At 41.6% G+C, this 13,837-nt stretch overlaps 1 protein-coding gene across 2 annotated transcripts in view; it reads right to left on the bottom strand.

Annotated features, from left to right (window-relative positions):
• LOC109860077 (lachesin-like) overlaps window positions 1-13,837 on the bottom strand; it is a 107,392-nt gene that overhangs the window by 5,986 nt on the left and 87,569 nt on the right. For both annotated transcript variants that reach the window (XM_020438930.1, XM_020438931.1), the window contains 5 exons: window positions 13,312-13,433; window positions 12,937-13,122; window positions 8,093-8,279; window positions 3,061-3,192; window positions 660-779 (listed from right to left, as the gene is read on the bottom strand). In XM_020438930.1, the coding sequence (XP_020294519.1) occupies window positions 660-779; window positions 3,061-3,192; window positions 8,093-8,279; window positions 12,937-13,122; window positions 13,312-13,433 (747 nt within the window). The remainder of the gene's footprint in view (window positions 1-659; window positions 780-3,060; window positions 3,193-8,092; window positions 8,280-12,936; window positions 13,123-13,311; window positions 13,434-13,837) is intronic.

The following is a 13,837-nucleotide window of genomic DNA, read 5'->3' as shown; positions in this document are numbered from 1 at the left end:
TATATATAGATATATACACACATATATATAGTTATGGCGGTTACAGCGTGGAATTCAGATTTTCACTCTGACACAATTCCGATTTGCAATCAGTATTATTATGGTACGTTGGAGTTTAACGCTTTAGAAATTGATTGCGCGCCGCGACTCTATAGTTAATCAAGAGTGCAAATCCGGTTAGTGTAACACGGCGTAATACGAATTACAGTCGATTAATATTACCTACGATTTTAACAACAAATTAAACGAACTCAATTCTCTCAATTCTCCGGTTCTTTCGTGTGCGTGCGTGCGTGTGTGTGTATGCGCACGCGCACGCGTTTGAAAAGTCTAATATTGTTTCGCAAACCGCATAACATAAAGATTTGTTAAAAGAAACAAATGTATATTTCAAATTAGCGGTCCGACCCGAGTCGAAATTTAGCGTCTACATTGAACCTCAATTTTTCTTTTTTTATGTAGGAGTAAGAGAGAAAGTAGATGCTACTTTGACGCTGCTATACGTCCGAAATTTCCTTTTTTCAAAAATTGAGGTTCAATGTAGACGCTAAATTTCGACTCGGGGAGTCTCGCGTTTTTCTAAAATTAGATCGACGGGTGATTGATGTAAAAAAAAAAAAAAAAAGTCTTCCGCGCAGCGTTTGTTCGTTATTTCTCACCTGGGCTTCTGTACCATGTGTTCATAGCGCGCGGCGACGCTTCGACGTAACATTGCAGCACAACGTCGCTGTTAATCGGCGCAGCCACCATATGATTCGTCACTTTAATAACAGGCGCGACTGAAACAATCGAACGTTCAATTATCGCAATTAACGATATATTCAATAGCGCGGCGCGTTTCGGTTTTCGGATCGAACGCGCGCACTTCATATCTTTACCTCTTGATCGATCTTCTGCAAAAAAAAAGCGTTATATTATTCTAACGAGAATACAACGACGAGAAATGTTAAATCATTCACTTTTTTACACCACCAACGTTTTTTCACAGAGATACCTGTTTTGAGATAACTTTAAATATCTATTGTCTCTAACGCGAGTCGATTTTCCTCACGCTCCATCGGTGACGTTCGTGTTTCTGTTAGAAATACAAACTATCTCCGTAAAAAGACTTGAAGAACCGTTATTCGTGCGTGTGTAAGGTCAGGTCGGGCGGAAAACAAAACGAACGAGTGCGGCAAGCGGAACAGAAAGAAACATTTGAAATCCTGAGAAGAGAGACCTGCGCGCTCATTCAAGAATTTAACCGGTTGCGAGCTGCACTTTGCCGGGTTAATATTACATTTCGTAAGCAGGGAATTAATGCGAAACCCTTTGCGCTCAAATATTTACACGCTCCGCGACGACGTGGATAAATCGTCAAGCCGAGCCCAGTTAATTTTGCAGGAGCGCGCGGCCGGAAGTTTTGAGCGCGAGGAAAAACGCCCCCGCGGTACCGCGGGGGGAGGAGGGGGAATGGGGTTGATAAAGTTTTCATTTGCGAATGCCGTTAGCCAAATTGCACGGTGATTTTTTAGCCGGCCGATACGAGCGCGGTAACGTTGCAAATGTATGCGTGCGGTTCGCCGTAATTTCGTTTGTCCCTTTCCCGGGGCTGCCAGGAGAATGTCAGATAGGTATAAACCCTATCTCTCACAAATAACACAACAATCCGTATGTTGTTTAATCAAATTTAAGTTTTATTTGTTCTCGACAATGTGTTTTTCCCCTTTTGCGTTGTTTTTCTTCCGATTTTATTTCACATCTTCGCGAAAGAGAACACAACACGCACACAGTTCGATATAACGGCGCGAAAAAAAAAAAGACGCGTGAAAACTGACAATAAAGTTTTTTTTATTTTTTTCTCTACTTTAGATGAATATAATACTCGCGACGCGGAAATTTTGCGCGCGATATAATAGATTGATATACATGCTAATTTTTGTTGGGATGTCGCTCAACGTTAACGCGGCGGTTTCCAGCGTTAAAGTTTTTGAATGGAAATTTCTGCCATAATGTAGATATCGAAAAATGTTTCGACGAAGTTCGACTCAACCTCATTTCCCATTTGGAAGCCTGTCGGTGTATCCTTAACCGCAGCGCGTTATATAGAAACCTCTCCCCGGATGATAGTTTTACCGCCGATATTAAAGAAGCATTAATAATCGACGTGGTTTTCATCCTGGTAATTAAAATATCTAATATATGAATTATATATGTTATGTAAAAGAGAGAGAGAGAAGGACAAAGAGTGCGCTTAATGTATCATAAAAATTAAATGACATCGTTTCAGAGATTTGCAATTGCAATATTAAAATATGTATAAAATAAATAGAATATGCGCGATATATGTAATATTTAAAAGAAATTAACTAATTAACTGTGAGTCTAAATACGTCACTTAAATTCGATCAGTTTTTTACAAAATGTATCTCTAAAACACAATTGTACATAAAGTTAAATTTAATTTTCAACTAAATGTAAGAATGTAATTTTCGCAATTTACGACTCTTCAGTTTTCATTAAAAACAAGAGAATAAAATCCGTAAATACTTTTTACGTCAAAGTAAATTTAAGCGCATTCCACCGGTAGCATTGTAACTGTTATACACCCGGTTTAATTAAATAATTAATTAATTACCGTGTTCGCGCGTCTTTATCCCTCCATCCTGTCACACGTGAACTTGCGACGGACAGTTACAAGCGAGTAATTATGCAGTAACGCGCACAGGAACGGGGGTTTAGAGAGAACACTCCGACGAGAAAGAGACTCCGACTCGAAACTCGACACAATTGCGTTTTATTGTTATCATTATTACTTCCAGATTTTTATCATCGCGTTTTTGTTTTTTAAAAAAAGTTTCGTATCTTTTTTTTCTCAAAATTTGCGATTTGCGATCTCAAGATTCAGCAATCTGCTGAATCTTCTTTCCTCGGAATTCGCGGGACTTCGCAAGCTTCTTCCGAGAGAACGAAGTCGACCGAAATGACAATTTTCACGTCTCTACCCTGCTAATGCATGCAAACACGACGATGACGAGGCGACGAGGCTAATTAACGGCCGCGGAGCGGCGCGATACCTACAGTGAACATTGACGGAGTAACGTTTGCTGACCGTCGGTGGCACGTTGTTGCTGGCGATGCAAAGATACGTGCCCATCTCTTGCCGAAGCACCCCCATTAGTTCCAGCGTCTCGCCTTCGTACGTTTTCACAGCTGCAATCAAAGTTAGAACAAAAAAAACATTGCATGTTTTGCGCAAAAAGAAGAACGACGCGATTCTCCTGCAAAATTGAATACAACACAGTTTATTTCTTCAGAAATGGAAAAACGTACGTGTGATTTTCATCCAAAACAGAGATAAAAAAAAGGCACGGATAGATAAAAGTAAAAAAATAAAAATATTTTGGTACGTGTTGAATAAATCCTGATAAAAAACTTGCGCCGACATTCGCATTAAATGTAAATTCGACGTGGTCACCCGTGCAAGAACTGACTGGCTAGCAGTTTTCATATAAAAATACATTTTTAATGTAAAAGTGCGTGTGGGAGGATTCACGTGGGAAAATATTTGAGATATTAGGCTGAAATTTTTATGACACGCCGCTCGTGTCGTCGTGTCCAGAATGACGATACGACGGTATGTGTGTGCGCGGGAGTGTGAAGCTGAGATCCAATATTCAATAGTCGAAATTATTTAACCCGTTTCGCAAGACATTTATTTACGCGACATGGTTTCTCACTGTATCCTATATCACGGTCGAAAATAATAAATCACGAAATTATATTTATTTGCAATACTTTATCTGCAACTTCGACCGCTTCGACACTCGTCTCTCGCGATTCCGTCGAAGGACGCGCCGTTTCGCCACGTTGCGATCAATCAAAAACGAAAACAAAAAAACGGTTTTTGCTGGAACAGCAAGAATATATTAGGTCTACCGGAAAGTTCTGTCCGTTTTTGGAATAAAACAAAATACAAATTTTTCCAAATTTTTCAATCCTATCTTCCGAATATGGTCCGAAATGGTTTGCTGAGCTGAATTAAGCCTTTCTGCGATCTCCGATGTTGTCGGAAAAGGATCTTGCTCCAACATGGTCTTAAATTTGGAAAAATTTGTATTTTGTTTTATTCCAAAAACGGACAGAACTTTCCGGTAGACCTAATATATTGCGACGTTATCTCAAGAAACGTTTCCGCCGAAACATGTAAAAGTTTCGCAAGAGAAGATTCAGTCCTGCGATCTCGGAAAAGTCGTCGTTTAATCGACGCCAGGGAGAGAAGTCACGTCGCGCGCGATCGACGAATCTTTGCGAGGGGCGGAGAGAAACCCGATTGCCAACGGGTGGCTCGTTTCTCTCTATGCATTTCATCTTGATGCGATATCCGAAAGGTGCAGAAAAAAGAAGACGGACTTTATGACCGCGTTCGCGCGTTCCGTCCCTCTCGTCGCCGCGCCGCGCCGATCTTCGAAATCCTTCTCGCGTTTAACGAGTGCCACCCTGGGTGTCCTCCAGGTGTCTATTTTTACGACGCTTCGGAGATCGGACTGACACGAGACTGGCGGAGAGAAGAGAAAGGGGGAAGAGGTCGAGAAGGGAGAACACGATGGAGAGCGGAAACGGCACGAAGCGACGATTACGATCGAAGAATTTCTTCTCTTACGTTCGCCTCTCCTTTTTTTTCCGTCCGTCTCGCAGTTCTCCGTCCATTTTCGTCTTCTTCTTTTTTTTTTTTTTTTTTTCTACGCGAGAAAACTCCCCGGCTGATCTCTTCAGCGAGAATGACGCTAAGAGGACAGGTCGTCGGGAATTCGGAGATCCTTCCGGCGGGATAGTCCCGCTTGTACACGGAATGTACTTCGCGTAGCCGGGGATCCAAGATTATCGGAGTGACATGGGCGGATTGCTTGTAAGAGCGGTCAATAAGTGCACTTTAACTCGCGAAGGACGACAGGGAGGAGCGAGAGGTCGTCTTCGAGATTGTCGCGCGACGGTCGTTAACCCTTGTAAAGTTTAATCTCTTGGGTGGGATTAATCGCGGGCGCGGAGGAGGACAAGTTTACTTGAAGTTTATGGGCTGGTGGTTACAATTCTTCTGGAATTTCTCTTAATCCGCACTGAATAAATCTTTCTGAGATATGTTTCCATCGCGATGTAAAGCTCCCGAGCAAACGGGGGAGCTTCTCTGCCTCAGAAGCATCGCGCGCGCGACGATGACGACGAGAATGACGTAGAGAGAGAACAGAGAGAGAGGGAGAGAGAGAGAGAGAGACAGAGAGACAGAGAGAGAGACAGAGAGAGAGACAGAGAGAGAGAGAGAGAGAGACAGAGAGAGAGACAGAGAGAGACAGAGAGAGACAGAGAGAGACACACACACAGAGAGAGAGAGAGAGAGAGAGAGAGAGACGGATGGAGCGTAAAAGGTAATATATAATTATTGACTTATTTATTTTACACAATTTCACTCGAAGCGGCGCGCGCCATAATTTATGGTTTTAGATGTCTATCTCTTTTCCTCCCTCTCAGCTCGTCCGTGTTCATTGTGGGGAAACGTGGGCTTATATATTTGCCGCGTAACGTAAATTATACCATTCACGCTGTAATTAATTACCGACGTGCCCCCCGGTAAGCGATCGATTATTCCGCGCTGATGCGTTCCGACTTTATCGCTCCGACACTTTTCCAGCCGCGTCGGCACGTCGTCTTAATTAGAGAATCGACGAAATCGCGCGCACATCGTTGTCGTCGTTGTCACGCGCGTCGAGTATCACAAAGCTTCTTTTCCTCTCTTTGCGCGTCTCCAAAGTCTCCTCCCGTAATCTCTTCCCTAATGGCGTGAATGCAACGAATACACGATAACGCTCATTTCAAACAATTGCATTACCCCCCGTTGCACGGGACTATACCTACAAGGTCCGGCTCGATCTCGCGCAAATGATCTCTCTTCGTGGCGCGCGTTCATTTTTATTAGCAATAAAATCAAACGACAGCTTCGTACTTTGCATATAGTAGTACACACATCCCCTCTATTATATTGTAATGTACATTTCATGTAATGTCAAGAAAAATAATAAATTATGACAGATTCGATTTACGGAGAATGCTTTTAAAGAAGCATTAAGTAATAATCGATAGTTGATAAAGATATATATATATATATATATATATATATATATATATGTAATATAACGTAATATAAAACGTGCGCGCGTTATACTACCGACATTTACTTGAAAATATACTTGCATTCTGTTCCGCGTGACGTGACTTGACCGCGTGCTAAATAAATTGTTGCACATTTCAAACGAGCGGCAATAAGTCACGGCAATCATCAAGAATGCAATTCAATAATAAAGCCAAGAGAGAAACTAGAAGCGGTTGAGAGGCGCCGTTGTGTCGGCGTTGAACGCGTGTTACCCCTACGACCCATGTTTCTGCAACATGTCCGGCTTCGCAGTTTGAATTTATACCGTTCAATGTATATCCTATATCAAGACCAGATGTCAACACTTTGAATCCTCCGGACCAACTCTCTATGCGAAACGCCACCCTACCTCGAACTCTAAAGTCACTCGGCGAACTTTCGCGGGTTATAAACCTTCAACGTGTAAAATTTTGTTTTTAACTTCGATGTGTACGCAATGTGTCTGTGCGTATTGTTTGTTGTAATTGTGTTCGATCACACGATGCGTATGTGTGTGTGGGTGGAAAATTTGGCAGTCATTTTAATGCGATACTGATGAAAGCTAAATACGTTAGTGTAACAATAATCTCGCTCATTGATTAGTACGATGTAGACTTAATTAACGTGTAATCGGAATTTGTTACTGCTTTAAACACGAGGTATTATCGAACACAGGTAATTAATTAGAATTGTTGTTTATGGCCGCGTTGAAATGTTATATCAAATTCCGTTTGATTAAATCGCGAATGAAAACTCTCGAGAACGAGCCTTCTGTATTTTTGCATCCCTTGGTATAAAGTTACACGTGCGCGCGTCTCACATGCGCTTTATTACTATTATTATTATTATTATTATTATTATTATTGTTATTGTTATTATTATTATTACTATTATTACTTTGTTGAAACCAATTAGTATCGTTAAAATTGAGGATATGAAATTACCAACAAATGATTAAAAGGAGACATAATTGGCTACACGATACTCGAGTTACGGCTCGGAAAATGAGCACAAAGGAATTCACCGGAATTTACAACCGGTATATTTGATGTGTGTAATACACAATTTAACTTTACACAAAGCACAATAAATTTAATTATCCTGATATGATGCGCAAAACATTTATTATTTGTGAAAAACGCCCGTGACGTGTTGTGACGAGTGTTTTTTTTTTTTTTTTTGTTTTGTTTTTTTCCATTAAGAAACAGTCGAATGTCTCTCAAAAGTTCAAATTTTCACACGCGCGGAAAAGAATTTTTGGTTCGTTGTTGGCGTGTAATACGGGGCGTCGCAAATAAATCCCGTCTGCGGAATTCCTGCGGAGAGAGTAATTTGCGCTGCTTGAGTCTACTGTGCATCTGTGATTATTCTGACGAAAACGTGTATATAGTCATTTTGCCACATACGTTCGCGCGCGCGCGCGCGCGCGTGTGTGTGTGTGTGTGTGAGAGAGAGAGAGAGAGAGAGAGAGAGAGAGAGAGAGAGAGAGAGAAACATTAGATTTCAAAGGAATCTTAGGTAACTCGATTTTACGAGGATGCCGGTCTCTACTGAGCGATGCAATTCAAAGCGTATATTTCTAAAACATCAACGGTAAGTGGATATAAGTTTATCAGAGCATGGACTCTCTGCACATCGGTTTGCGCGTGTTACATTTTGGTCATACCCGAATCCAATAACGTGCATGTCCAACTAATGTACGTTTATTCGACGCAATTCTCTCTCTCTCTCTCTCTCTCTCTCTCTCTCTCTCTCTCTTTCTCTCTTGTGACGAGAAACGTTAATTATTTGTACTAATGAAATTAAACACCGGATGTTTCAAACACAGTTAAATTGTTGATAAATTTCCAATTCTGTATTTATTGTGTGTTGTTAGTGGAAACATTAATCATTTAATAAATGATTAATGGAAGAAACACATAAACTCACATTGTTTCTGTCCTTCTTCCCGAAGAATAATGTTGCGACCGTCCTCACGTCTCCAGGTGACGGTGGGTTCCGGTGACCCGGTGGCGACGCATCGCAATCTTATATTACCACCCTCGTGGGTGACCATACCATTTGCAGATTCGTCGTCCATTATGTCAGGCGGTATCACCACTTCCATATATCCCATCTGGAGCAAAAAGAAACACAAGATTTTCGTGAAAGCTTTCCTTCCTCACAAAAATATGAATTATATATATACAATTTATATAACAAATTTACTTTCGGTTACAAAACAAAAGAAAGAGAAATTTAATAAACCACATGAAAGATTGTGTTGTGTTATTTTGAAACGTTTGTTTTTTTTTTTTTTTTTTTTTGGCAGCTACGAAGATCAAAATTACAAAGAAACTAAATTACTCTCCTTCCTCTCTTTCGTCTGCGCGAACGGTCGGGAATCCGCACTAAGACGATCTAACAAAAACAGAACTCGTGGAAAAACCGCATTGTTTTACGGCCCTGAGCACGTACGGGATGAGAGTATAATATGTGAGACTATAGAATTTACTGGCACAGTGTGCGGAACGACGCGCGTATTCCACTCCATTGAAACCAAGATATATGATATATAAATATAAATAATAGTAAAATAAATAATAGCTTAAATTTGCTCTGAATCTCTCTTTGTTTTTATCTAATATATATTGCATTTATCTAATAAAAACGTGCTTTCAATATTATCGCACGTTTATTGTCAGAAGCTAAAATCGCGCGTATGTATCGATATTTCGATATCGCGCGTCATCATTACCCGAATTCTGCAACTTAACGATTTGTACACGGAAGAATTTACCTAGAATTTTTATAATAAAATCGCGATGTATCAGCTGACGTTTATGTTATCTGACTGCGATGCGCACACACGATGCCTTCGGTACGTATATTAATCTCGTCCGCGCAGCCGAGTCGAAAAAGTCAGTCGCGTCGGGACGCGGAACGTCAGTCGGTATAAACCGCGTTGAAGTGTCTCGTAGCGTAATTCGCCGTGTAAAAAGAACATCGTTTTACGGTCCTGGGCACGTACTGCCGGGGGCAAGAGTGACGGTCGCCGGTTACGTGTCACAGAGGTTAACCGTGTGTGGGTAGAATTTACTGGTTGTGTTGCCCCGGCGCGCATGTCCCGCGGAATTCAATGTGACCGGCAGAGCGGGAAATCTTCCGATGCAATATACGGCCCTGACGTGAGATAAAGGGCCCGTAGTAGTGCTCATCGGTACAAGGCTAGACGAACGATGGGGCGTGATAACGCGTACGTATGTGTGCCGCGCGCGTGTATGCGGAAAAAAAGAAGAGAAGATAAAGGAGTTAGGGGACACGGTACAAAAAAAGAAGGAACGTATAGAGAAAAAGAGGGAGAAACATATTTGTAAAAAAAACTATCTGAGAGAGAACACGATACGGTCGAGAGAATCGCTGTTAATGTTAATCTCGATACTGTTAACATCGTGTTAATGTCATAGACGTATAATATATAGACTGCGCGTTCCCTACCTTTGTCATGTTAAGAAAATGTCTTCAACGTTGAGAGAGACAGCTGGTGTTGAACAGTAGCCTCATCTTTGTCTAGCGAAGTAGTGGGGGAAAACGAAGTCTTCGCTGATTGATAGAATAGTAGTGGAAAAGTGGGGATAGAAAAATAGTGGGTGTGAAGAAGAGTGAAAGAGATTAAGGGGTGATGGTAGGTTATAGGTGGTATGAAACAGTAGGCCCTGATCCCACCACAGACATTGATAGACAGAGAAAGAGTTACTATTCAAAGTATGTTGTCTCTCTCAACGTTGAAGACATCTTTTCAGCCAAACGCGCAGTCTATATATTATACGTCTATGGACTATAGTGGTTAGCAACCTAAAATAATCTCTTCTCATGAGTAAGTTTGTACTGCTGTAACAAAGTTAAGTTGAGCTATTCAGCACTGCTAAGGCCCGCTTACTCTGCGCAGAAGTTCTAATAGCTGCAGTACACAGCGCACGTAAATCCAGCAAAACAAAAAAAAAAAAACAAAAAAAAGCTACAGTTTGAAAAAAATGGTTGCTTGCCATATTATTCAAAATCGCATTTTAATTAGAACACTCTCCACTACCACATACTTGTTTAAAAAAAATCCTAAGAAAATTGTCGTCAGTAATTTTAAAAAACCCCACTTCACAAAGGCTCAGCATAGAAAATCCATGTTAAAAATTGAAATATAAATCTTCCATATTTTGGAAATTAACATTGCTACCCCTATTATCCAAAAAGGCTATAAATGAGATCATAAACTATGTATATCGCAAATTTAAAGAATATCCTAAAAAAATCAATAATTCGAAGAACGTCCTTAAGTTCAAGAATAGTAGGAATGAGAGAAATTGTTAACACTAACGTGAGTAGTTTAGACAAACGTGTTAACAATAACGCGATTCGACTGTGTACAACAAAGATTGCGAAGAAGAAATATAAATTAATCATTGTAGTCATAATCGACGTAGGTTTAACTTGAGATACATAAAATATGTACCTGTGTGCAAACTGAGCAACGTGCGTAATCAATTTTTTCGTCCGTATACTTTAATCATTGAAAATTTTCTTCAACCGCATTTTGTTCCGAGCATTACTTCGGGGAGAAAAAAGCGGGGAGAAAAAGCAAGAGAGAGAGAGAGAGAGAGAGAGAGGGAAAAAAGGAGAAAAAAAAATATAGATACTCGCGCAATAGTTTACAGAACGTACTTTCCTGGAGCTGGATAAAACCGCGATATAAGCAGAGGCGATAAATAATTTTGCATCGGATCGGGGTCGCGAGACCGGTGTACAACACTTCGGGATTTAAAGGACGCGTTCCGAGTTTTCCGGAAGGGAAAACGAGATTCTCGTCGTCGTCGTCGTCGTCGGGGAAAACAGTGCGACGGGCGCACCTGCCGCAACTGTCGGCTGTAATTTTGCCGTGTGTTTTCTCGAACGCGCGCGGGTCGTCTTGCCGAAAATCTGCATAATTAAAGTTCGCGCGCGATTGTCGTCTAGCGACGACTCCGGTGTGGCGTTACCTTACGACTTCGCTCGCGCGCCGAATGGAGAACATCGAGTTTTCCCGTCGCGCAAACGTGTACCGTACGTTTGTCACTGAAGCGGATCCGAATACCGGGCGGAATGTAGATAAGACGGTGGGAATAATGCAGATATAAAAAAACGACGACTGAAAAAATACTTGGTCCAGGAGTAATGACGTAAACGTATGTGCGAGAGTATGTTTCTGTATCTTTTCTACGTGCACCCGTAAACGTAGAATATATAGACTGCGCGTTTGGCTGAAAAGATGTCTTCAACGTTGAGAGAGACAACGTACTTTGAATAGTAACTCTCTCTCTGTCTATCGATGTCTGTGGTGGGATCAGAACCTACTGTTTCATATCATCTAACCTGCCATCACCCCTTCATCTCTTTCACTCCTCTTCACACCCACTATTTTTCTATCCCCACTTTTCCACTACTATTCTATCAATCAGCGAAGACTTCGTTTTCCCCCACTACTTCGCTAGACAAAGATGAGGCTACTGTTCAACACCAGCTGTCTCTCTCAACGTTGAAGACATTGGGACAACAGTTGCACAACGGTTGAGAGATAATCACTTTTGATTGGATCATACTGTGTTGGAACCGCTTCAGATTTTGAAGAATAGTCCTATCATAAGTGATGATCTCTCAATCGTTGAGTTGTCTGAACGCACCCATTTTCTTAACATGGCAAAAGTAGGGAACGCGTAGTCTATACATTCTACGTCTATATATGCATGCACCACAAAAGAGTGTGGATTTGAAATATAACGAAAATACACAGAAGTTTCATAATTTCGTTAATGTTTACAATCGATATGTGTTTGTAATGGCTGAGGTGTGATTGGAAAAATCAGCGCGCCAAAAATTCGAAAACAAAGCGGAATCGATCGGTGACCCCGCAAGTTGCGCGCGAGTCTGATTTTAACGACGCGATTTTCCACCTCAAATAGAATAAAATAGTCCTAGTGTTTTGCAGGTACGCCGCGCGCGCGCGCGCGCGCTGCCTGAACGGCAGCTGCCAGCGCGATGAGGCCGATATTACAACCGATATTACACCGCGAAATAATGGTCGAGGGTTTGAAGAAAAAGCGCGCGTTAAAAAGTTATGGTCGCGCTGTGTGTATGGAATTTTACAAATTCCGCCGCGGGCACCGTGCGCGCGCGCGCGCGCACACACACACACGGTGATCCGGCGAAATTGCGCGAAACCTCGATCTTTTTAATCGAATTACGCATCGCGGTGCAACGCTCTCTGTCGATGGAAATCGATAGATAGATAGATAAAGAGAGAGAGAGAGAGAAAGGCTCGCGTGTAACGACCGCGCGATTCCAACACACGGAAGCGCCGACGAAAAAATAGAGCGTCGTCGACTGGAAAGTAAATGGAAATTAATTTAACAGAGATGCGTGTTGTGTTATTGCGGATGCGCGTCGAGGCGTGTCTCGCTGTAGCGGATAATGTTGTTTGAAGTTACGGGCATTTCAAAAAATGCGGGTACCCGTGTCATTAAAAAAAAAGTAGGGGGAAAAAAAACAGTGTGAAACTCGAATTATGAAGGTTAAAAAACATCGCGTCATTTCGAAACATCGTGCGTGCGCCGCCGCACACACGTAACACGTGCCGATTAATTGCAATTCCAAACATTATGTAATAATATACACGGTTTGATAAACTTTTTTCACGCTCGTGTGAACCGAAAGTTGTCACAACAAAGTTTCCGTGAAATTGATCGCTCGCGCAATCACATGCTCACCTGACTGCGCATCGGATCGGTGTTAACTTGGCACATGTAAGTACCGGAGTCGTTCTTCTGAACATTCGTCACGTGCAGTTTCCACGTGTTGTGCCCGTTGTGCGTGACGGACAATCGGTTGTTATGGGCCACCATGTGCGTGTGTATTGCCAGAATTGCTCGAGAATCGGATTTTATCCAGGCTACCTGAAACACACGTTTCGGAGATAAGTGCTCTTCGCACGATCTACACTTGTCACTTGAAATCCTCATCAAAAGCCTCAACAAAGAGATTCGCATATTATACATTTTCACAGGCGTTAAATTGTGTTTTGAAAACATTGTTTTGCGATAAAAAGTAAAAGTTGAGTTTAATCGAGAAAGAAATGTTTGTACCTTGTACGACTGCAGATGATTAACGACGCAGGTGAAGAAGACGTCGCGACCCTGTATCACCGTGTGATTTTCCAAGGGAGCTAAGAATTCGGGCAAAAGTTCGGGAGTATTTTTATTCTGACCTGAAACACATGAAAAATTTAACCACGCTTGTGTTAATTATCTTTTGTTGTTTTCTTGCCTTTGTCTTGAGACGAGGTAATATGTTAACATACAAAGATGTTCTTTCGGGTTTGAACCGCGTTAGTGTCATTTTTATACCGACGTATCAGGCTTTTTATACTCAGTATCAGGCTGCTCTTCAAACTCTGATGAAGTGAGCTGTAATGTTCACGAAACGTCGGTATAAAAATGACACTAACGCGGTTCAAACCCGAAAAAACATCTTTGTATGTTAATACTACACACCGCGAAATCATCAAATATCAAACGAGGTAATATATTGTCGAAACAACGACAGAGTACAACTCGTGAACACGAGAGAGAAACCGAGAGAGACAGAGAGAGAGAGAGAGAGAGAGAGAGA

Source organism: Pseudomyrmex gracilis, unplaced genomic scaffold (assembly GCF_002006095.1).
Source record: "Pseudomyrmex gracilis isolate BER0280 unplaced genomic scaffold, ASM200609v1 scaffold_324, whole genome shotgun sequence".
Lineage (NCBI taxonomy): Eukaryota > Metazoa > Arthropoda > Insecta > Hymenoptera > Formicidae > Pseudomyrmex > Pseudomyrmex gracilis.
Note: the sequence above shows the minus strand (reverse complement) of the source record. Positions and strands in the feature narration are given on the sequence as shown.